The 20,589-nt window shown below is 50.4% G+C and overlaps 9 protein-coding genes across 9 annotated transcripts; 4 read left to right on the top strand and 5 right to left on the bottom strand.

The window, feature by feature from the left end:
• Nucleotides 1-387: 387 nt before the first annotated feature.
• psrA (putative general stress response phosphoprotein phosphatase Psr1/2) lies at nucleotides 388-2,399 on the top strand (the record flags this gene model as incomplete). The annotated part of the gene is made up of 5 exons (XM_043299245.1): nucleotides 388-487; nucleotides 580-1,754; nucleotides 1,819-1,968; nucleotides 2,024-2,122; nucleotides 2,187-2,399. 5 exons carry the CDS (start codon nucleotides 388-390, stop codon nucleotides 2,397-2,399), a joined length of 1,737 nt encoding a protein of 578 aa, XP_043155180.1.
• Nucleotides 2,400-3,783: 1,384 nt separating this feature from the next.
• Nucleotides 3,784-5,202, top strand: Asppvi_003279 (putative protein phosphatase PP1 regulatory subunit Sds22; the record flags this gene model as incomplete). Its single annotated transcript, XM_043299244.1, has 6 exons — nucleotides 3,784-3,919; nucleotides 4,035-4,066; nucleotides 4,126-4,197; nucleotides 4,256-4,552; nucleotides 4,602-5,127; nucleotides 5,183-5,202. The coding sequence occupies 6 exons, from the start codon at nucleotides 3,784-3,786 to the stop codon at nucleotides 5,200-5,202; spliced, it is 1,083 nt and encodes a 360-aa protein (XP_043155179.1).
• Nucleotides 5,203-5,650: 448 nt separating this feature from the next.
• Asppvi_003278 (uncharacterized protein) lies at nucleotides 5,651-6,422 on the bottom strand (the record flags this gene model as incomplete). Its single annotated transcript, XM_043299243.1, has 2 exons — nucleotides 5,651-6,223; nucleotides 6,282-6,422. 2 exons carry the CDS (start codon nucleotides 6,420-6,422, stop codon nucleotides 5,651-5,653), a joined length of 714 nt encoding a protein of 237 aa, XP_043155178.1.
• A 382-nt stretch (nucleotides 6,423-6,804) lies between these two features.
• Nucleotides 6,805-7,887, bottom strand: Asppvi_003277 (aldo/keto reductase; the record flags this gene model as incomplete). Its single annotated transcript, XM_043299242.1, has 3 exons — nucleotides 6,805-6,831; nucleotides 6,890-7,677; nucleotides 7,743-7,887. 3 exons carry the CDS (start codon nucleotides 7,885-7,887, stop codon nucleotides 6,805-6,807), a joined length of 960 nt encoding a protein of 319 aa, XP_043155177.1.
• Nucleotides 7,888-8,819: 932 nt separating this feature from the next.
• abaA (transcription factor AbaA) lies at nucleotides 8,820-11,344 on the bottom strand (the record flags this gene model as incomplete). The annotated part of the gene is made up of 3 exons (XM_043299241.1): nucleotides 8,820-10,594; nucleotides 10,666-10,842; nucleotides 10,903-11,344. 3 exons carry the CDS (start codon nucleotides 11,342-11,344, stop codon nucleotides 8,820-8,822), a joined length of 2,394 nt encoding a protein of 797 aa, XP_043155176.1.
• A 974-nt stretch (nucleotides 11,345-12,318) lies between these two features.
• On the bottom strand, nucleotides 12,319-15,206 carry mrd1 (RNA-binding ribosome biosynthesis protein MRD1; the record flags this gene model as incomplete). The annotated part of the gene is made up of 4 exons (XM_043299240.1): nucleotides 12,319-13,536; nucleotides 13,595-13,867; nucleotides 14,105-14,863; nucleotides 14,979-15,206. The coding sequence occupies 4 exons, from the start codon at nucleotides 15,204-15,206 to the stop codon at nucleotides 12,319-12,321; spliced, it is 2,478 nt and encodes an 825-aa protein (XP_043155175.1).
• A 302-nt stretch (nucleotides 15,207-15,508) lies between these two features.
• Nucleotides 15,509-16,109, top strand: Asppvi_003274 (dynein light chain DYN2; the record flags this gene model as incomplete). Its single annotated transcript, XM_043299239.1, has 7 exons — nucleotides 15,509-15,539; nucleotides 15,594-15,616; nucleotides 15,669-15,702; nucleotides 15,752-15,786; nucleotides 15,841-15,867; nucleotides 15,925-15,994; nucleotides 16,045-16,109. The coding sequence occupies 7 exons, from the start codon at nucleotides 15,509-15,511 to the stop codon at nucleotides 16,107-16,109; spliced, it is 285 nt and encodes a 94-aa protein (XP_043155174.1).
• A 703-nt stretch (nucleotides 16,110-16,812) lies between these two features.
• Nucleotides 16,813-17,682, top strand: Asppvi_003273 (rhodopsin family protein; the record flags this gene model as incomplete). The annotated part of the gene is made up of 7 exons (XM_043299238.1): nucleotides 16,813-16,843; nucleotides 16,987-17,040; nucleotides 17,115-17,148; nucleotides 17,206-17,230; nucleotides 17,292-17,324; nucleotides 17,375-17,415; nucleotides 17,484-17,682. 7 exons carry the CDS (start codon nucleotides 16,813-16,815, stop codon nucleotides 17,680-17,682), a joined length of 417 nt encoding a protein of 138 aa, XP_043155173.1.
• Nucleotides 17,683-17,976: 294 nt separating this feature from the next.
• On the bottom strand, nucleotides 17,977-20,413 carry Asppvi_003272 (sodium:solute symporter family protein; the record flags this gene model as incomplete). Its single annotated transcript, XM_043299237.1, has 7 exons — nucleotides 17,977-18,550; nucleotides 18,609-19,227; nucleotides 19,287-19,321; nucleotides 19,377-19,386; nucleotides 19,444-19,950; nucleotides 20,018-20,190; nucleotides 20,292-20,413. 7 exons carry the CDS (start codon nucleotides 20,411-20,413, stop codon nucleotides 17,977-17,979), a joined length of 2,040 nt encoding a protein of 679 aa, XP_043155172.1.
• Nucleotides 20,414-20,589: the final 176 nt, after the last annotated feature.

Here is a 20,589-nt window from a genome sequence, read left to right as displayed (position 1 = left end):
CTACGTCCTATCATACCATCCCAGATTGAAGCTGGAGCGCCTTTCTCTCTTCTTCCTCGCTAGTTGTGTGTTTTCCTGTGACTCCACAGGGTGGATCGAGTGGTTTTGCGACTCGCAACTCTTCCTGCCACGGCCTTTCTTAGTAGTGCTGCACACTAGCCTCATTTAAGGCGGTAGTCCCGACCTGGAAGCTAAGCACTTCACCTCTCCGACTACTCGATCCAGGAGGCTGTGACTTTACATCTCTCGAGCCGCGTTGCCCCTTCTCGGCGGAACCCTGGTGGTCATCAAGTGTGTGTTTCGACATAACACATCGCCGTCATATCTCCTACGCCTCTTGAATTTTGTTATTGTTGATTCCGTGAATCTCGCTCTGCTAGCCTCCAGATGCTCGGAGGGAGCTCCGAGCGAGATTCTCCGCCCAACACATCCAGTAAACCCACAGGAGAAGTGCCGATGCCTGTCAACACGGGCAACACCGACTCAGGTAAGAGCAATCTGTTTGTTGCTGCTGTCATATTCCATCACTGCAGATCGTCGCAGACCGATCACAAGAGTTGCTAACGCTGTTCCGATCAGGTCCTGGATCGTCGCTTCAGGACAATGCCAAAGACTCAGATGCCTCTCCTCAGTCGAAACCGTTAGAGCCTACTGAGCCTGCTTCTGCGCCCATCCCATCGACTCAGGCCCTCGGGAGCCCCAATCCCCCGACAAATACGAGCGATCCGTCCAAGCAGCAACATTTGCTGGTCCCAAGTCAATCACGTTCATCGTCGAAGGCGGATGGTCAATCAACATTAGACAATAGACAGGATGCCGCGCATGATGATTCGGAAAACACGCTACGAGGTTCGAGAAGAAGTATCTTAAAGGGGCGGAGGGACAGAAGCAGAGGGAGTAGCAAGAGATCTTGGCGGCCATCTCAGGGGCCAACAGGTATGGGTGAGCAAAAGACAGCGACTGACACTGAGGCGCGGGACAATCCCAAACCAGAAACCAAGCCCAAGGTTTCGCTCAGGTTGTTCGCCTTTCTAAGTTGCTGCTCGTCATCTGGTGTCGATCCGGATGACTCTGCCATTCCCCCGAAGAAGACTGCCCGGCGACCTTCGGTTCCTGCAACCCAGCCTACACCGGAGAAAGCGGATCTCGATGCCAATCGTTCAAGTCGGACGGAATCTGAAGAAGCAAAACTCTTTGGAGAAGAGAAGCCGAACTTGACTGTGACTTCAAATCAACCTTCCAAGGAGGAGGATAAAAAAGCCAGTGCCTCCGAGGAAGCCGCTCAACTCGGTGGCAACCTATCAGCTTCTGATAAATTCAAGTCCAGCCATGAACCATCCTCTCAGTATGGCCAGGTTGATACTACCCGCTCTGATGCCCCTCAGAATGCTCAAATCCCAGTCATAGTGGCAACTGAGACAGAGGAGGCCAACGATCTCGCGATCAAACCGGAAGAGCCTGCGACGTCACTGCCACTGCACGTCGTTAAGGACAGCTCAGGCTCTAACGAAGCGCAACCAACTTCCTCTGCAGTTGAATACAACGACGTAAAGTCATCGCACGAAGAAGAAACTAGTCTGCCAGCCGAAATTCCTCTCCCTCCCCCTCCGCAAGTTCCTATGGGAAAACAAATACAAATCGCGACTCCCGAAAGACCCCAGCAATGGCTTCTACCCCCTCCCTTGCCACATTTGCGGAACCGGAAATGCCTGGTCCTTGACTTGGACGAAACGCTGGTCCACAGTAGCTTCAAGGTAATTCGCCAGCCTCTAAGCCCTTTCACGTAGTGAGCTGCATGTTTCTGACACACCACCACAGGTTCTCGAGCGTGCCGATTTCACAATCCCTGTGGAGATCGAAGGCCAGTACCACAACATCTACGTGATCAAACGACCTGGAGTCGATCAATTCATGAAGCGTGTTGGAGAATTGTACGAGGTGGTTGTCTTTACTGCCTCTGTTTCTAAGGTGAGCTTTCCTATCCCATTACCATTTCCTGGACGATTTCTGATTTGGATGAAAGTACGGCGATCCTCTACTGGATCAACTTGACATCCATAATGTTGTTCACCACAGGCTCTTTAGAGACAGTTGCTACAACCATCAAGGTAATTATGTCAAGGTCAGTAGCCCCCTTTTGCAGCGAAGATCATGATGAGAGCAAGCCATTGATATCTCTACTATAGGACCTCTCACAGGTTGGCCGTGACCTTCGAGAGACGATCATCATCGACAATTCTCCAACTTCATACATTTTCCACCCTCAACACGCGATACCCATCAGCAGCTGGTTCTCTGACGCCCACGATAACGAGCTTCTCGACTTGATTCCTGTCCTCGAAGACCTTGCCGGCGCACAAGTAAAAGATGTCAGCCTGGTCCTCGACGTTGCGATGTAATCTCTGTAACTTTATTTCTTCCCGGCATTTTCCCCATCGAGCTACAGTCTCGATCTTTTACGTGATTGCAAAGAGAACGGCTCCCTCGGAACCGATTTCAGTTGTTCGAAACATACGGAGGCGCGTCTTTCGTCATTCAAGCACTACCAAGATCAGCAGGAGAAGAGGAGAAAAGTGAAAGCATCTTTTACCAGAATCTGTGAGGGTCACAGCTGATGTTTAAATCTACCATAATCACTTCTTCTGACGTTTTGCCCTACCCCATTCTTCTATTCTCCCTTCCTGTGACCCATATAGACATGTGGGACCAGCGTTTTGGTTTCGCCTGTCTGTGATTTTCTAGACTGAGTCTTACCTATTCATCATCCATCCTATTTCTTTGTTCCAACATCCTCTCTGATCATGTCTCCTTTCCCTCTGCACTCCAAGCGAGCACATTCCATATTCCCCCCAGTTTCGTTCCCCTTCTCCCCTGTTCTTTTCATTGATTTGTTGCCGTGTGAGACTCTCTTGCATCAAGCAGGCGTCTATCTTGGCTTGTAGCCGAAGACTAGGTCTCATATACATGCTCCTGCGTCGTCAACATTCTCTCTGTTCCAAATCCCTGTGCTTCATTCCCACCATCAACGTCCCTCCAGAGCGCACGCCGCTGTCCAGTCCGTCGATACCTTTCTTTTTTGTTTTGTGATTACCCCTTCAACGCCAGCGTCCTCTTGTCATTCTTCAGCCCTGATTCGTTTCTTGAAACTCTGCCTAAGAAGCAGCATCTCCATAAAGGTCCCCAGTGTGCAGGTCACTGTCCCTGGTATTTCGCAGAGCATACCGTTGGTTCTACATTTGGCGCAGAATTGTGACCTGTTAATGTATATGTACCTCTTGGCTCCGGCGCATGTGCTGTATATAAAAGCTCTTCCCCGAATACAGCTTGAACCATGTCCCGATGGCAATGCCCTAAAGAAAACATAGGCAAAGTAATTGCGAAGCTCATTTTCAGAATTAATTGATTGCATCTAATTTTTCTAATAACATGGACATGATGCTGGCGGATAGTCCCTTGCTCTTCTAACAGAAGGCGGACGGGGAAATACGGCCCAGTGATGACTAGCGAAGAATAACCATCATCATCACCTGCACGCCACCACTATGGTACCAAAGATTTTCACGTTCAGGATACAGAGCTTCTTTCTTTTTAATGTGGCTTCAGCCATCTCAATGCCCAAATAACTGCGCTCTGCGAATTCCTTCTAGACCTTCTATAAACGTGTTCACCCACCCGTTTCCGCCCCTCTTTACGTAGAAGAGCTCCCCCGCACTCCCGTTACGCGTTCCTCGGAGCCGTCTACCAAAAAAAATCTCCGTCTGAGCTCACAAACAGTTTGCAACGATGAAAGACAGTAAAGGCTGGGATGGAAAGCTGAGAGTCGAGCCTAAGGCTACGATCACGAATCCAGAGGCCCTGGAGGATCCAAATTACTCGGATTCCGATGCGCCGCCGGTTGAGGAGATTGAGGCTGATGAGGGTAGGTCAATTTCCCTGTCTAAGACGTACCGGAGCATTGGCTGCAGTTGCGTCACAGACTGATATTTGACTGTCGCCGCGATTCGGGGGAACCTCGAATGGCTAATTGTTGGCAGATCTGCTTGAGGATGAGGATCGAGAGACGCAAGTATGTTTTCGTCTACAACAGGGTCCTAGTTTGGGAACTCGGGGCTCATGGCATTCTAGGAAATCGACCTCGTACATTTTCGCATCACTTCGATCCCAGCTTTGCGACTAGAACGATTCCCCAAGCTCCAGGTATGTTGGCCCGCACCAGCCCATGCGGCTTCCAAGGCTAACGGTATGATTCCTGTAGAGAATATGCCTCCGACAGAACCAGATTACTCGCATCGACTTCCCCTCCGAAATCGCGCCCACGCTGATCGAACTCGATCTCTACGATAACCTCATTTCGCACGTCAAGGGTCTCGATGAGTTCCGGGACCTGACGAGTCTAGACCTGAGCTTCAACAAGATCAAGCACATCAAGAATATCTCGCATTTGGTGAATCTGACAGATCTGTACTTTGTTCAGAACAGGATATCCAAGATTGAGGGGTTGGAGGGCTTGACGAAGTTGCGGAATCTAGAGCTGGGGGCGAACAGGATTAGGGTGCGTGAATTTTTAATGGCACGAAGGAGAACTGGGCTGAATGCAGCAGGAAATCGAGAATCTTGATACCCTAACCTCGTTGGAGGAGATCTGGCTTGGGAAGAACAAGATTACAGAAATGAAGGTTCGTCTCTTAGTTTGCCATATTCCCGACCAGGCTAACTCGACCCAGAACTTCGACGCGCTGTCGAACCTCCGCATCATCTCCATCCAGTCGAATCGACTCACCAGCATTACTGGCCTCTCCTCGCTCAAGAACCTCGAAGAACTCTACCTATCCCATAACGCCATCACCGACCTCAGCGGACTCGAGTCCAATACCTCGTTGCGCGTCCTGGATTTCTCCAATAATCAAGTTTCGAAGCTGGAACACATCTCCCATCTGAAGAATCTGGAGGAGCTGTGGGCGTCCAACAACGAACTCTCGAGCTTTGAGGAGGTGGAGCGCGAGTTGAAAGATAAAGAGAAGCTGCAGACGGTATATTTTGAAGGGAACCCATTGCAGACCAAGGGGCCGGCGGTGTATCGAAACAAGGTGCGGTTGGCGCTGCCGCAAGTTATGCAGATTGATGCGAGTAAGTTCACTTCCATGGCTGTTCAGGCCTAGGATAGGCTGCTAACGATTTCTAGCCTTTATCCGGCTCGGGTGATGTTGTATGGCAAGGTATACATTGATAATGATTATGATAACAATGCATTTGTGGGCTGGATCGCCCAAATTCCCTTCCGTCTAGACTATGCAGCTATAGGAGGCTTCTCTATGTAGAAATAGGGTATGACACATTCACGGTCAATACCATATGGTTGGCTCTACCAACCGTATTCCTAAGTCTTGCAGAAATCGGCTCACAGGGTAGTTGCGTATGGCCTCGTGTGGACGTACTGTATGTCCTCCGCGAGCAATATCCGGCCATGAACGCGGTGTATACACGTCCTGGTCATCTCAGTGACTGCCGACCGACTCGGCCTGTTTTGCAACAGCCTGGAGTCGGCGCAAAAGCATCCACACCCACGGTGACGCGGTGAAGTCTCTGCATGCTTCTTTGACCATGTAGAGACCAAAAGTCGATTCGAAGCTCTGGTCGCACACTCATCCACTCATCGTTCCCCCAACCTATTCACTCCAGGCTCAGTCCGATTCCCACTCCCATCTTCCTCCTGCACATGCCCCTCCTTCCCGTCTTCTAGAATATTCTCCCCAAGACCCTCCCGATACAATCTCATCAACGACGTCGCGCCCAACCGCTTATTCTCCTTCATCATCTGCCTCTTCACCCGGAACGGCTCATGCCGCTTCCGACTCATCGTCTCGTCCGCCAGTTCCTTCAGCGGGATCCCCGTCTTCACAAGATCCCGGTACTGGTACGTCGAGTCGTAGACGCGGAAGGTCCCGTGAAAGGGGTTCCGCTGGAGCGCAGACTCGTGGTTATGCCGGGACGCGAGGATCTCGCATCTCAGGAACTCTGGTCTGGATCTTGCGTCTGGTTTTCTGGCACTTAATGGTGGCGCTGACTCGGACTGAGCGTCGTGGTTATGGGTATAGGCAGGGTCAGTGTTGGGGAGGCGGAGGGTTAGCGGGGAGGAGGAGACGGCTTGTTTTGCGGCGTCGGGGGAGTCGAAGATGGCGAGGATGGGGCGCGTGGGTGCTTTGGAGGTGTTGGTTGTGTCGTACTTATTTTACTCCTTTGTCAGTTTGAAGAGCGGGTTGGAGGGGGAGAAGAGTATGTACCTTGAGATTTCGGAATGTGACTACTTCGCCGAACTTTTGTAGAGCGCTTAGGATCAGTTTGCTTTCGGCGAGCGAGATGGGGCTGGGATTTGCGACGATGTGGATTGCCTGCGAGGCGAGGCGCCCGGCAGGAGAGGGCATTGTGTTTGGGAAGATGATTCTGTTGTATGCATTGATTTGTCGCGGATCAAGGTAGAAGTGGTGATGGTGAAGGCCGATGATGCTGTCTCGGCGTGTTGTCGCTCCGATAGCCGATCTACTTATGGAGTATTAAACATGCAGCCTTTCACTGTTCTTCTGGCTAGAATATGATGCTACTGGGATATTCTGTATGAGTTTCATGCGATCTATTCATGAATGCATGTATCGAGGTCATAACTATATACTGGAAAAAAAAATATGGTATTTTACTTTAAGCATAGGACATCAATCATCATCCACCAACGGACCGAAACAGCTATTTCGCTATTTCCCGCCTGCAGTTCTGCGGTACCACTCAGACCACCGGAATCTATCMCTGGGTCTAGAAGATGGGAGCATAGAAGCCGTACTAAAAAGGAAACGAGTCAGTGATTTGAATGGCATAAAGACGGCTAGGCTGAACTTACAGCAAGAGGGTCGTTGAATCTGAGGTTCCGGTTCAGGGAGCTGATGGCCTCAATCTCGCTGGCCGCAAGATCCCAGCCGGTGACCTCGAGGTTCTGAGCCAAACGGGCGGGGTCGTTGCTCTTGGGAATGACGGCAATGTTGCGTTGTGTAGCCCAGCGCAGCAGGACCTGAGCGGGAGTCTTGCCGTGCTTCTGAGCGATACCCGTGACAAGGTCGTGGTCGAACAGCTTGGGAGTCTCATGAGCATCCTTCATGTCCAGCTCGACGAAGCTCAGGGGACCGAACGACGAGTACGCGGTCACGGCGATGCCCTCCTTCTGGGCATAGGTGACCAGGCGCTCCTGGGTGAGGTAAGGGTGGTGCTCGATCTGGAGGGTGGCAGGGCGGATACGAGCGTAGCGCAGCAGGTCCATCAGCAACTGGGAGCTAAAGTTGCTGACACCGATGCTGCGGGCGAGCTTCTTGTCGACCAGCGACTCCATGGCGGTCCAGGTCTCCTGAATGGAGGCATTGCTGAACTCCAACTTGTTGTTCTCGGACAGCCACCCGGGAGGGTACCGGACGGCAGGATCGACATACTTTAGGGCAATGGGGAAGTGGACAATAAACAGGTCGAAGTAGTCAATGCCCCAGTCGGCCAGCTGCTTGCGGCAGATGGGCTCGACGCGCTCACCGTCGTGGAAGCTGTTCCAGAGCTTGGACACAATGAAGAGCTCTTCACGCTTCACAATGCCTTCCTGAATGGCACGGGCAACACCCTTGCCAGCCTCGACCTCGTTGCCGTAATCTGCGACGGTCAGGACTCTGTCGGTCTGTCTTTCGGTGGAGATCGAGAACATGAGGTTTACTCACCGCAGGCGCCGTCGAAGAGGCGGTAACCAGCCTTGATGGCATGGTAGATCTGGTCGGCGCAAGTCTCATTGTTGACCTTCCAGAGGCCAAAGCCCACGAGGGGCATGTCATAACCGCTGTTGAGCTTAACGGATGGGGTAGTCATTGTGAATATTTTGATTCCCACAGAATTGAATCCCTTTTGACTCTGAGACGGATAAGAAAACTCTCAGAAGAAGCTCTTACAGGCAATCGAGCGCAAGAAGACGCAGAACTTACAGGAAAGAAGAGCGGTTAGCTGGCGGATATTATTCTTCTCAAGTAGTAGGAGGGGGAGGGGCAGCAGATAAAGGGCACGCGCGCATCATGGACAATAATCATCTCCAAATTTCTCTGGCCGGGCCACTTGCTGCTCCATACCAACCCCATCTGGGATAAAACCGGCAGGGGGAATTGCGCTGGGAAAGCCAATGAGGCGTCGACAAATCTGGAGGTTGAGGCTAAAGTGTGTTGGCAGGTGGGATGGTTAATACCGGCTAAATGACTTGTTTCTGCCGCCGGCTGAATTCGACCGAAAAAAAAGTATCTCCTCCAGCAGATAGAGAGAGGGACCAAGTTACCACGGATCCCGTCGGAGCGAAATTGCCTACGGAGTAGATAGTCCCGAAATCTTCGCTCTGAAGCATCCATAATCTAGTAGAGTTCAGAAAATCCACCTGTAGTATTCCGGCAAAAAGTGAGGGCCGATATCGAATGATTCCCCCACAATCCATCTACACCGCAAGGACCATATCAGGCGTAGAAGCAAAAGGAAATGGTGCCATTATTATTACTAGAAAGATTATGATACATCGAAGGACTTTGAGAATAAGAGAGAGAATGAGAAAACATATTAAGTACTCCGAAAAGTGAACACCAGCCCCTGGAGGAAACGACCCAAGCCCAACAGCAATGCTGCGCTAAGATCTCAATATAAAAGACACCGAAGTAGAGGAAGAGATGAAACGAGGAGAGACGAAAATGGTATCTGAACACACTTTTGGCAATATGATTACCATTAAGAATAGAAAGAGTTTCCAATGAATATAGTTTAGTCCTTCATTGGACCGCCTCAGCGGCATTGGTATCTGTATAGGCGGCACTGGCATGATCGGGTCCTGCCCCATTCATGCCAGGATCGTCAGGCATGCTGCCCACGATCTTGTCCATCAGGTCATCCGGTCCCATCAAGCCCTCGAAGCCGTTTGGTGGGTGCGGCTCGCGGGGGGCCGACGTCTGATGGTCGTGGTGATGGTACGGAAGATGCGTGTAGTTGTTGGGGCCAACGTCGCTTGGAATGGTCGTCGAAGGAATTGAAGGGCCCCATGCGCTCTGGCTATGTCCGATTTCGTCCATTGACTGCGACCCAGAACCAAAGATATTGTTCAAAACATTGCTACTGTCGTGGACGCTAACTCCGTGTTGCTGAGAGGGCACGTAGTGGTTGTCGTGGCTCAAGGTGTACCCAGCAAGATTATGGTGCGACAGGGACATGTCATGAACATTGAGCATCACAGGTCCGCCGCTGGAGGCATTGAGATTTGATGGCTGACTGGTCTCCTGCTGCGGCATGCCTGAGAAGGAATCCAGGATGGAAGTTACAGCAGTTCTATCCTGTAATCCATCTTCGGGTTTGGTGACTGAGTTCAAGAAATCAAAGGAGCCTGTCGGATGATACATATTGGACATGTTCTCATGCGGTGGCGGGTACAAAGGCCAATGCGGTTGAGAAGTTCCTGTGTGGTGCAACATGTCGTGAGCTTGAGGCGCGTGATACACGTTCGGGGGCTGTGGTTTCAGTAAAATCGAATCGAGAGACAATGGGGGCAGGTCAATCCCCGTGGCCGGCTTGGGACTATTCATTATCGTTCGGTCGGGTGGAGGAATCAGCTTCCTCCAGGTTGTCAACCCAATCTCGTTATGTCGAGTCTGCCGGAACTTCCACAGTAGGATTGCCATCCTCTTTCTGCCATCGTTGGGATGGCCAGAGCCCTGATGAGAGACTCGCCGCGAGTTTTGAGGGACCGCTCGAATCTCTTGGACCGCGGACAGAGAGCGGAAGTACTTTCTGATAGGGTCATCCGCATTCTGGTGCTGTCCTGATTTTTCGGCCATTTGCTTGTCCTGCGTGAGTTCCGTGAATAGTTTCGCCCACCACGACGACTCAAATGGGGGTTTCACTTTGGACAGTGGTCTGGCAAGGTTGTGATCGGTCTTCAACGCCTGATGGCCATCTTCATAGATGTATGTGCTACATTTCCAATTGTCCATCTGACTGAGTACCGTGGCATCAGTCATGCCGGGAGGTGCAAAGTCTATATCCAACTGAATTCCCAGCTTGGAACCGGGCGGAGGGAAATCATTCATCAGCTTCAGGCTTGCTTCGAGCAGAATGATCTCGCAGTCCAAGGGGCCGTCCAGCTCCTCCATCACGGAGTTCAGATGAGGGAAAGTAGTTCGCCAGTCCCTGACGTTCTCCAGGGGCATAGGGGGAGCGACAGGGTGGTATTGGTCTCCTTGAAGGCATGTGTACACATGGAAGGCTTTGTCGACCTGGTTCGCCTGCTGAGGCGCGCTCACCCACATGTCAAAATTGAAGCCATGGATCGTATCGGTACTCCGTTCATGCAAGTTCGAGCCCAGTGTGAAATGGGGCGGAGGAAGCTCCCCAACGTAGGGCTGCACTGGCCTCAGATGATCATGGTAAGCCGCGTGCATGTGCCCACCATAGTGACTGGGCAGAGGATGGTCCAGCGAAGTTCTCCATTTAGGACCAACTGACTGATGTTGATTGCTTGAACGGTCCGCCGGTTGCTCTCGAACGAGTCTCTCCCCTGAATATTCTCATGTTAACGTAAGTCGTCGAATGGTAGAATGAGGATTCACTTGGAGCAAGTGGCCTTACAATCGGGATCACCCTTGAGAAAGGAGTCGAGAACCTGCAAGTGACTTGAAACTTGCTTTCTTGTCCTCTTCTTGCCGGTCATCTTGTAGATATACTCTGCAATAAGTTCGTTTCGGCCATACGACTTTCCTCGTTCAGACCACTTTCTTCTACCCATGGGTGGGTTTGCCTCCAGCGCTAAACAGTGTTACCACATACAGTACAAAAAATCGATGTTAATAGCAGATCGTCAGTTACCTTGCTGGAAAGCGTCCTCGAGCTCATCAGACCAGACCGGTTCCCCATCCTTGCCAGTGTCCCGCCGAGGCCGTGCCCGATACTCCAAATACTTTTGAGATTTGAGGTAGCTTCTTCCCCTACGAGCGCCAGCATGGTTCGGACCGAGTGATTGAACACGTCGAAGCTTTTTCGCTTGAACTCGAGCGTTTAGGATGTGGTGAGGATGCAGACTGGTAGCCGTGGGCATGGGATGAGGGTGCACAGGGGCATGGGAATATTTATAGGCCAGATGCTGTAGATGGTCATCACGACCAGTCACCCCAGTGTGAAGGATAGCGTCTGAGTACGACTGTACATTGCCCGAGGTGTTCTGGAGAGCTCGATCCGTATGGTGTCCGATGTTCTCCAGACTTGACTGATGCTGAGGCGCAATACACTCGGGCTGCCAGTCAGTAGCCATCGGGGGTGGACACCAACAAAGGGCTCTTGGGAAAGAATGACAGATTCCAAAGAGAAGGGTGTGATAAGGCCCGCGAAATGCTTACTGCCTGGCTAAGAACGCAGCAGTCACCAAGCAGCGATCAAGAACGCAGATGATGGGAAGAGAATGTAAGAACCTGGGAAAGAGAATGTGGGTGCGAACAACAAGATGTTTATAGGGAAGCATCTTCCCTTGACGCCGGGAGGGTTATCAAAGCCCTAGTATCTACATTGCTCGACCGTGCTGCTTGTTTGGTAGTAGCCCTTCGAGCGCACCCTCGGTCGTTCAAGGCGGCCTTTTGCCCTGCACTTCACGCGTTCAAACAAGGTGACGAGGAGAGTAGGGCAGCGGCCGCCTTGCTGCAACAAATCAGGAGTGAGGAAGAAGCATAAGTTGGAGAAGGGAAAAATAAGGGGACGCAAGGGGCGCTCAGAGAGGACACGATCCACTGAGCACCTGCTCGGGGATTTTGATGCTGCGCACATTCAAAACTGGCTGTCGCTGTTCAAGCAGGTACGAATGAGCCAGGTCCAGTTGAGAGGTGGCAAAGACTCAAGAATGCAAGACGTTGGACAACATAACTGAGGAATGTCGAAGCTCTTTACTAAAAGGACATGAAGAATGTAGGTCAGAACGCAGGGCAGACAGCTCTCCTCCGATTCTGCCGTGCAGGTATCCCAGGATAGAAACTAAGCGTATATACAACACGGAAATATCCAGGGTGAACGTGACTCGCGATATCCAAGTAAGTGGGATAGAAAGAAGAGGCTCAATTAAGATGCACGAGGTGCTTGATGCACTCTGCACGACGCGTATGTACGTACTGACGGCTACAGGAACGTGTCGGCCGGGCCTGCTTGCTTCCGTGCCTCGACTTCCGCTCAAGCAAGGGATGATATCAAAGAAGTAGTCGTCGTTGCAGTAATGGTCCCTATACACAGGGAGAAGGGCTTTTAGGTCTCCTCGTCCTCCTGTGCCCCTACAGTGAACTTTTTGCGCCCGGTTCCTGTGAGCTTTTGCAGTTTGACCCTGTCCAGCTGCTCCCCTACTTTCTTCTCGATCTGCTCGATCTCTTGTTCTGGATCGATGGCCTCCTCGTTTGCGAATTCCAATACCAATCTTCTACCCAGGAGATGCGTATTCTTGAGCGCGTCCATGGCATTTTCCGCTTCGCGAGCGCTTACGAAGTCAGCAAAACCGAAACCACGAGCAGACCGGTCAAACTTCTTAGGAACCCGCACAGAGCGTAGCTGCCCATAGGCTCCAAAGAGCGACCTGACATCTTTCTTGGTTGCTTGGAATGGTAAGTTCTTGATGATGATTTTCGTGCGACGCGCCGCAATTTTCTTTGCTGTATCCTCGCGTCTTCTCTCCTCGGCAGCATCCATGGCCTTGTTAGATGCCCTTACTACCAACTCATGTTGATCGAGCTTGTAGCCATTCATTGCAGCAAGAGCAGCCTGCGCCTGAKCTTTCGTCTTGAAGTCGACAAAGCCAAAGCCCATGCTAAGTGTCTGCCCAGGTCGTTTAGGATCAGGCTTGGTTTTGATCCTGGCCGAAACAAAGCCGTCCAATGGCTTGAACAACTCCGTGAACTTTTCATTGGTCGTAGAGAAGTTAAGGTTCTTTACGAAGAGAGTCGATGTGACCACAGGTACGTCCACATCGTCAGCTGCGAAAGTGTCGGCTGTCGAGAAGCCTTGGGACACAGCCTTGGTCTCGAGTACGGAAGTCTGCGGCGCACTTGTCGCATCGAAGAGATTCGCAGGGGCCTTTTCTAAAAAGAGGATAGAGTCTCCCACTTTTCGGTATGCAAGGCCTTTAAAAGCTTTCTGCGCTTCGTCTGGTCTAGCGAATTCAACAATCGCTATTGTACCACTTGGGGGCATTAGTAGTCTTGTGATCTGGCCGTATGGCTCAAATAACTTTCTCAAATCGTCAACCTTGACGCCATACGAGAAGTTTTTTACTAAAATGGCAGTATTGCCTCGCTCCCGCTGCTTGAACGCGTCGAGATTGACACCGTTCGCTGTGAAGTAGGCTTTGGTTTCCTGAATGACATGCGTCTCAGCATGCGCTTGCTTCACGGCGGCATCTGCCGAGGTGGGATCTAGAAGGTCAGCTTTGGAGACACCAAGTCGTTCGGCCACGGAGGACATGACTGCGTCAGTCTATAAATATCGTGTTAGCCGGCTCATAGATATAGCGACTACTCGAATCTGAACTCACATTCATGTATAATGAATTCCAGCTGAATGTGGACGAAGAAACCTCCAGCTTTCGCTTGATCTGCTTTTGTTTCTTAAGGGGCAATTTCGACAGTTCATGTTCGTCGATTTTGTAAGTCTTCTTCGCAGCAGCCGGCAAGATGTGCATTAACCGGCCTTGAAAGTGCTTTCCATCCAACTCTTTATAGGCCTGGACGGCTGCATCAGGCTCGATGTACTGAACGTAGGCGAATCCCTTGCTGGTGGTAGACCGAGTGTCAAAGGCAACGTGAATCTGCAACCATTAGCGAGAGTTCGTTATGGGTGCTCTTTTTGTGTGTCAAAGAGGTAGAAATGTGTTCAGTCGAGGTTGCTCTTCAGATATCCAAGAAGCATCTACTAAAATCTCTTGTCCTGTTCGCATCATGTGCTTTTGCATCAGATGTCCCTATCAGGAAGATCATCATTCGAGCAACTCTCTAACCGGAGAAGGGGGCGGAGGGCAGTGAGAAATGAAAGGGATAAAACGAACCTCTTCAACTTTGCCAAACTTGGAAAACACGGGCTCCAAATCTGATTCACTGGCATCGTAGGGTAGGTTTCGGACAAATAACCGCGAGGAGAGACGTATATTTTCAATATTTGTGTCAACCTCTTCTTCCTCCGTCGATGACTCGACAGAAGTCTTGCCATCATAGGAGTGTTGAACGTCGGTTTTCGAGACAGTCGCTGGCTGCGGCGACGGGTCGGGTTTTCGCTGGGCTGTAGAGTCGAACTCAGCCTGCTCGTCCTCGTCAAGAAGACCTAGAAGACGACTCGTCTTCGAACGAAGCCAATCGGCATCCGACACTGGCTCTGGCTCTTCTTGTGTGGGGGAAATAGCTTCACCCTGATCATCTGCATTTGTTCTCTCGTGCTCTCCATCAGTCTTGTCCAAGACCATTGGCTCAGGTTCTCGGCCATGGGCCACCTGTGGTATGTCGTCCACTCTCGCTTTCTTCCGCTGCTTGAGAGAATGCTCCTCGACTTGTTCAGTCGTATCATCGCGCTGGTCTTCCCGGTGGTCACTTGTCGCTGTTTGGTTTTGAACTGTGTTGAGAAAGTCTTCACCATTGGCCCACGTCTTAGTCTTCGAGGGACGCTCTATTACGGAAAGATACTCTTGCAATTGGGAATCCTTCTGGGTGTTATCCCCGTCCCTCTTACGTTTGAGTGTGTTTCCTGCGCCTGAGTCATCTGAGGCTGATTGTTTCTTGTGTTTCTCTGCCTTTTTGACAGGCTCAGAGTCAATCTACAATAGTTCTGGTCAGTCTCAAGACCAACTTTGCAGGAAGTCAGCGGGCGAAGACGAAAATGACAGCAGAACATCGGGCCAAAATCAGGATTGTTCGCAAGAAATGACATACCGGCTTAGCAATCTCTACTGAGATCTTGGACATCTTGACATATGTTTTATTGAAGTAAGAAGCCGCTTGTTGGGCTGCCTCAGGGCTTTTGAAGCCGACGAAGCCAATCCTGCGCTTGGGAAGTACATGAGCGTCTGTGATCTGGAAGCGGCTTGAAAAATGCTTCCTTAGTTGATCATTTGTAAATGTCGGCGGAAGGCCAGACACGAACACTCTTGTGTTCTCCATGATTGTGTCTCGTGGGTGTAGAGTTGTCCGCAGACTATCAAGTGGGAGCCCAAAAAAAAATTTTGGTTGATGCTTCCTTATAGTGCTAAGGCGGTGAGGAAATTGTGGGCATGGCCCGTGCACCTCCATCAACGCGGTGGTTGTCGCATCAATGTTTGGGCATCTAATAATGACGATGTTTATAGTCTGAAGATTTATTCTCAATTCACATTTCATCTTTCGGACCTTAAGATAATTTTCTTCTCAATCTATATCTATTGTCTCTATCTGCACCTCCTAGTCGCCCTATCTCTACTAGAAGCATGGCCACCGAAAAGAAGGAGAAGCTGGAGCGTAAGTGTCGCGGTGCTGTCAATCATTACGAGCGCAACTGAAAGTCTTCCACAGCCCAGATCAAGTCCGTCGATATGGTAAGGGAGCAGTTATTTCAGTCACGAAGCAGGTACTCATTTCGTTCAATAGACGGAGGAGATGCAGCAAGAGGCTGTTGAAGTTGGTATGATCTCTCTTATCTTTCAGGAGAGTTCGGCAGCTGACCTTTCTAGCCACTGAGGCGATGGAGAAATATCACATTGAGAAGGTTTGCATACGATTTGGGTTACTTGTTGTCCTTTAGGATACTTACCGTTATCAGGACATTGCCCAGTACATCAAGAGAGAAGTGCGCTCTATCCGTCCGAGATGTCATGGGTCGATTGGCTGACTCGCAATTTGGCAGTTTGATTCGCGCAAGGGAGCGACATGGCATTGCGTTGTAGGAAGAAACTTTGGCAGTTTCGTTACACATGGTACGCATTGGGGTCTCATCCGCTCCGAATAGCAACTAATCTCATTCCAGAGACGAAGCACTTCATCTACTTCTACCTCGGACACTGCGCCATCCTCCTCTTCAAGACACAATAGAATCATACATTACGTTCACTTCCTACTTTTCGGATGGAGAGTCGGCTTACGAACCCCTTTTCGGTCGAAAGGTGGTAACCCCGGAGTTGACCCTTCGAGAACAGTCACAGACGGAAGGGTGGTGCGCTGCTGCTGGACACAACAGACCGCGGTTGCTGCTGGACAAGTCCAATGTGTCTTGATGATACAGTCCTCGGCAGCACGCTGCATGAATGACTTCGCCTGCTTACCTTGAGCGACTTTAACCGTTTGTTTTCTTGTGAAATTTTTGAGATAGAAGTACAATTTTGTTTGGAAGACATGTGCAAACCTGGTCTGGTGGCTTGGCTATCATGTTTACCACGAATCCCAGAAGAAATCGGCCGTACAATCCTACATGACAATAGACCTTGGTAGGATCCTGTGTCACACTTGATTGGCCAATTATTATTACTGTGCCTGCGTCTGATGGGCAAAAATGTAGAAGGATTCTTTAGACTTCTGATCAACACATGTTCTGTTTCGCATCTGAAAACAAACGCCAAGTGCTAAGCCACGGCGCCACACGTCACCTGATACCCGCTGCCTTGGCCCCTAGACCATCTTCTATTTAAGAGTCCCAGTTTGAGGCCTCTTATCTTATACTCCGGGACCGTCTTATGCTAGTATCTGGAATACTCAATAGACAATAACTCTGGGGGCTTTGTGACTTGAAAAATTCAGCATGGCGATTTGCATCACATTTGGAACACATGGTAAGGTCTTCGCCCAACAACAACAAAACACAACTATGTCCTCCACAATATATTGCGGCTATCCAAGCTACATAGCAATGCTTGTCCGCGATCTCAAATATATGCGTACTACCTTCGCTCATGCTGCTAACGCTGAGTCACAGAATTCACCTCGATGCTCGAAGGGTACGAGAATGTCAGAGCATATTGTTACAACTGTGAGTACTGATTGAGGTCAAATGAGATGTACCTGAAGCGTGAAACGGGGATGTACTGATTCCAACTTGTGTAGGCCAACACTGGAACGGACACTGTATAACTCGGTGGTATGTCATGAAACCAGAATCGCATTACGGAAGATTTGCTAACGAAGTATACTTCAGGCCGTGGTTTACCGTTTGCTTCATTGTATGACCTTGCAAGCTTATAGACGCCACATAAAAGCCGAAGCTAATATCCGCGATTTTAGCCCTGTATCCCTCTCGCAACGCACAAGTACAAGGTGAGTTTTCCCCTCGAGATGCACGTCCACGGGATTCTAAGATTTGACAGGAAGTAACGTGCTACACGTGTCGATTTACTCAAGACCTGCGGTAAGGCTGCCACGTTTCCCTCAAGATTGGCGCCGGAAATCTCCCTTTCTCTCTCTAACAATCTACAGCGATCGACCTGATATCACGCCCAATACAAGACCTCCGCAAGGCATACCGCCAGGTCCTGCACCACCGCCACAGGCATACTATGCTGCTGGCGCTGCTGGCGCTGCTGGCGGCGGGTATCCGCAGCAGGGCTACCCACCCCAGGGACCGGGGCAGGGACAACCCCAGGCACCACCGCCGCAGAATTACAGCTATAAATGATGAGCTGAGACTGGGTGATTTGTTGTTGTTTTTTATGATGTCTATCGTGCTTCGTGAATGGAATTTGGCTCGTTGCGTTCAGTAAATATACCACAGTCGAAGAGCATGCAAGTGTTGCTAGAATTATATGCCAACGGTACGGTGATTAATGAAATTAATATTATCTATTTAAGATAACAAATGGGGTATAAATCGAGCATGACAAAATGAGATCTCAAATATCCCAACACAAAGGCAATAATCAGACATCACTTCGTATCTTCCGTCGTCAGAATAGTTCCACGAAAGGTAGCTTCAGGCGCTTGTCTTTGGTTCCATCTTCTCTGTCGGTGTAGCAACACCAGAAGAAGTATCTTCGTGCTCTCGTGATTTCTCGCCAACAAGGGCAGGCCTCTTCCCTGTGAGATCGAGGGCCATGAGTCTGACGACCCGAATGATACTTTGACGACCTTCCCAGAGAGGGAAAATGACTACGCCAAACGTAGTGCAGAAAAGCCAGATCAGACCAACTACCACCCAGCCGGTGAAGAATTTCCTGCTGAAAACGTATGAAGTGCCATACATGGGGATTGGCCACAACAGCAGAAAGCAGATCACCATGCCGACGGTCAGCGTACGAGAGTAGAGAGCCGCCTTGTTGAGTTTGCGCTGTTCCTCTTCCTCTGCTTCTGCGTCGCGGACGTCAAGCTCACCAGGAATCAGTTCGATGTCGACGTGCGCGGCCGCTGCAACATCTGCATCGTCGACTTTGCGAATAGAGCGCATCGACTCGTAGTCATAGTTCTGAGCGCCAAAAAGGTATGTCAGAACCGGCGAGAAGATGATCGGGCTGAGCAGAGCCGCGACGTTACCGGCAAGCATAGGGTAGCTATTATTTTCGAATTAGCAAATGGGGGCAAACTGCCAGAGGCCAATACAAAACTCACTTCGCCCCAGTACTTGCGACGGAGAGTACACCAAATTCCTTCTTGGCGGTCACGAGCCAGGCAATAAGTGACACAGCAAGTCCAAGAACTGGTGAGCAGGCAGCAGCAACCCAATTTTGTTGCTTCCAGACAAGAGTCATGGCTCCGGGAAACACCGCAGAGGAGATGATGACACCCATGAGCAAGTACAGATAGCCCATACCAATTCCGGCGTAGTAGAGCCCCGTCGCAAATCCAGCCATGATGAGAGCGAATGCGATACAAGACATGTGAGAGACCCATACTAATCTCTTGCCCTTGGCGGCAGGGTTGATGTACGCTTGATAGACATCGTAAGTGACGATAGAGGAGACGGCAATCAACTGAGCTGAGAACGCCGAAGTAACTGCCATAAATACCATCAGGGTCGTGCATACAGCTCCGCTGTAGCCCAGAAGCTTGACAGCAGCAAATGGCAGTACAAGGCCAGCGGTGACATCGTCGGGATTAATTCTTTGGCCCCCCTCGAGGGCAAGTGCAGAGATGCCCATGGTGGTCGCGCATAGCCAGGGTATAGCAAACCAGCACAGACCTCCAATAACATATCCGGGGAAAGCGTGTACAGGACTTGCCGCAATGGCTGGAAGCAATTAGTATCCCCATGAGACAGTGGTTCTTTCGAGGGTAGAATAGACGCACCTTTATTGTAGTATCCATTGTCAAGGAACACAGTGCTATTTACAGTCATCAGCAATCTGGCCTGAAGCCCGAGTTATGCATGCTACGAACCCAAAGTTACCTGCAAACCATCTGTCAGAGTTTATGTTTCCGCACAGGGCAGTCTAGGGGTACATACCGACAAGATTGATCACCCAGAATATACCTCCTTCCTTGGATCTCATTGTAAGGTAACTGCCTTGAGCGTTGCCTTCCACTGGATGAAGCTCAGAGGCTGCAACCAGTGCATCATACACTTTGCCAGGGGACCCCAGCTCCGCATTCGTTGCATAGGCGGAGAACGCGAAGATGAAGATAACAACGATAATGACCACAGTGTGCATGTAGTCAGTGATAAATGTTGCTTTGATACCACCGAAAAGCGTGTAGAGCACAACACCTATGGGGAGCAGGAAACAGGCTGCAGCTGTGTGAACCCCAGTCAAAGAAGTTAAAACAGCGGAACCGCCAGTGAGTAACATGGCAGTGACGAGGATATTGGTCATGAGGCAGAATACAATGAACACTAGATGCACTGCAGTTCCATATCGCGCGCGGAGAGCTTCCAGGAAGGTATGGGCGTTGGGCGCTCGTCTTTTGAGCTCGATAGCGAGTGTCGCAAACAATATAATCTGAACACAAGCACCTATTCCCGGTCAATATCTATAAAGATGTGGCATCACTCAAAGTCATGATTTGCCCTTAGGACTAACCTGAAGCATAGAAGAAGGGCCCCGAGACACCGTACTGGTAAGCCACAGCTGAAGATTGTAGAAGGGTAGCTGCCCAAGTCCAACTACTGACAACAGCTGCGGCGACCAAACCCGATTTTACAGACCGTCCGGCGGTTGAGAACATTTCAGACGTCTGGACTTCATGCTGATATCTATAATTCAATCCATTATTAGCATAACATCGGGTCAAGGTAGAGGCATTGCATCGGGTACCACGTATGCCACGATGGGAATGGACATTGGAAGCTCTTACCTCCTCAAAGCCCAAGTAATGAAGATCATCACCAACGCAAAAGCCAAACCCAATCCAATAATGATGCCATAGCCAAACCCTTGCGAAAGGGGGGCAACAAACTTGACCTCCTCTGAGGACATGTTTGACAGCCCGTAATTGCCACTCAATGCAAAGTAAGAGAGTAGTGTAAATCGACTTGTATAAGGTGGTGCAGCTTGTACCGAGATTCCACGTGGATTACCAGGCTGGTAATCACCAGTAGATCTGTGGAGTCTGCTGTTTATCTGGACCAGAACCCCAGAGCAGGAGGCAACTT

The sequence above is a fragment of the Aspergillus pseudoviridinutans genome, assembly GCF_018340605.1.
Source record: "Aspergillus pseudoviridinutans IFM 55266 DNA, scaffold_2, whole genome shotgun sequence".
Classification (NCBI taxonomy): Eukaryota; Fungi; Ascomycota; class Eurotiomycetes; order Eurotiales; family Aspergillaceae; genus Aspergillus; species Aspergillus pseudoviridinutans.
Note: the sequence above shows the minus strand (reverse complement) of the source record. Positions and strands in the feature narration are given on the sequence as shown.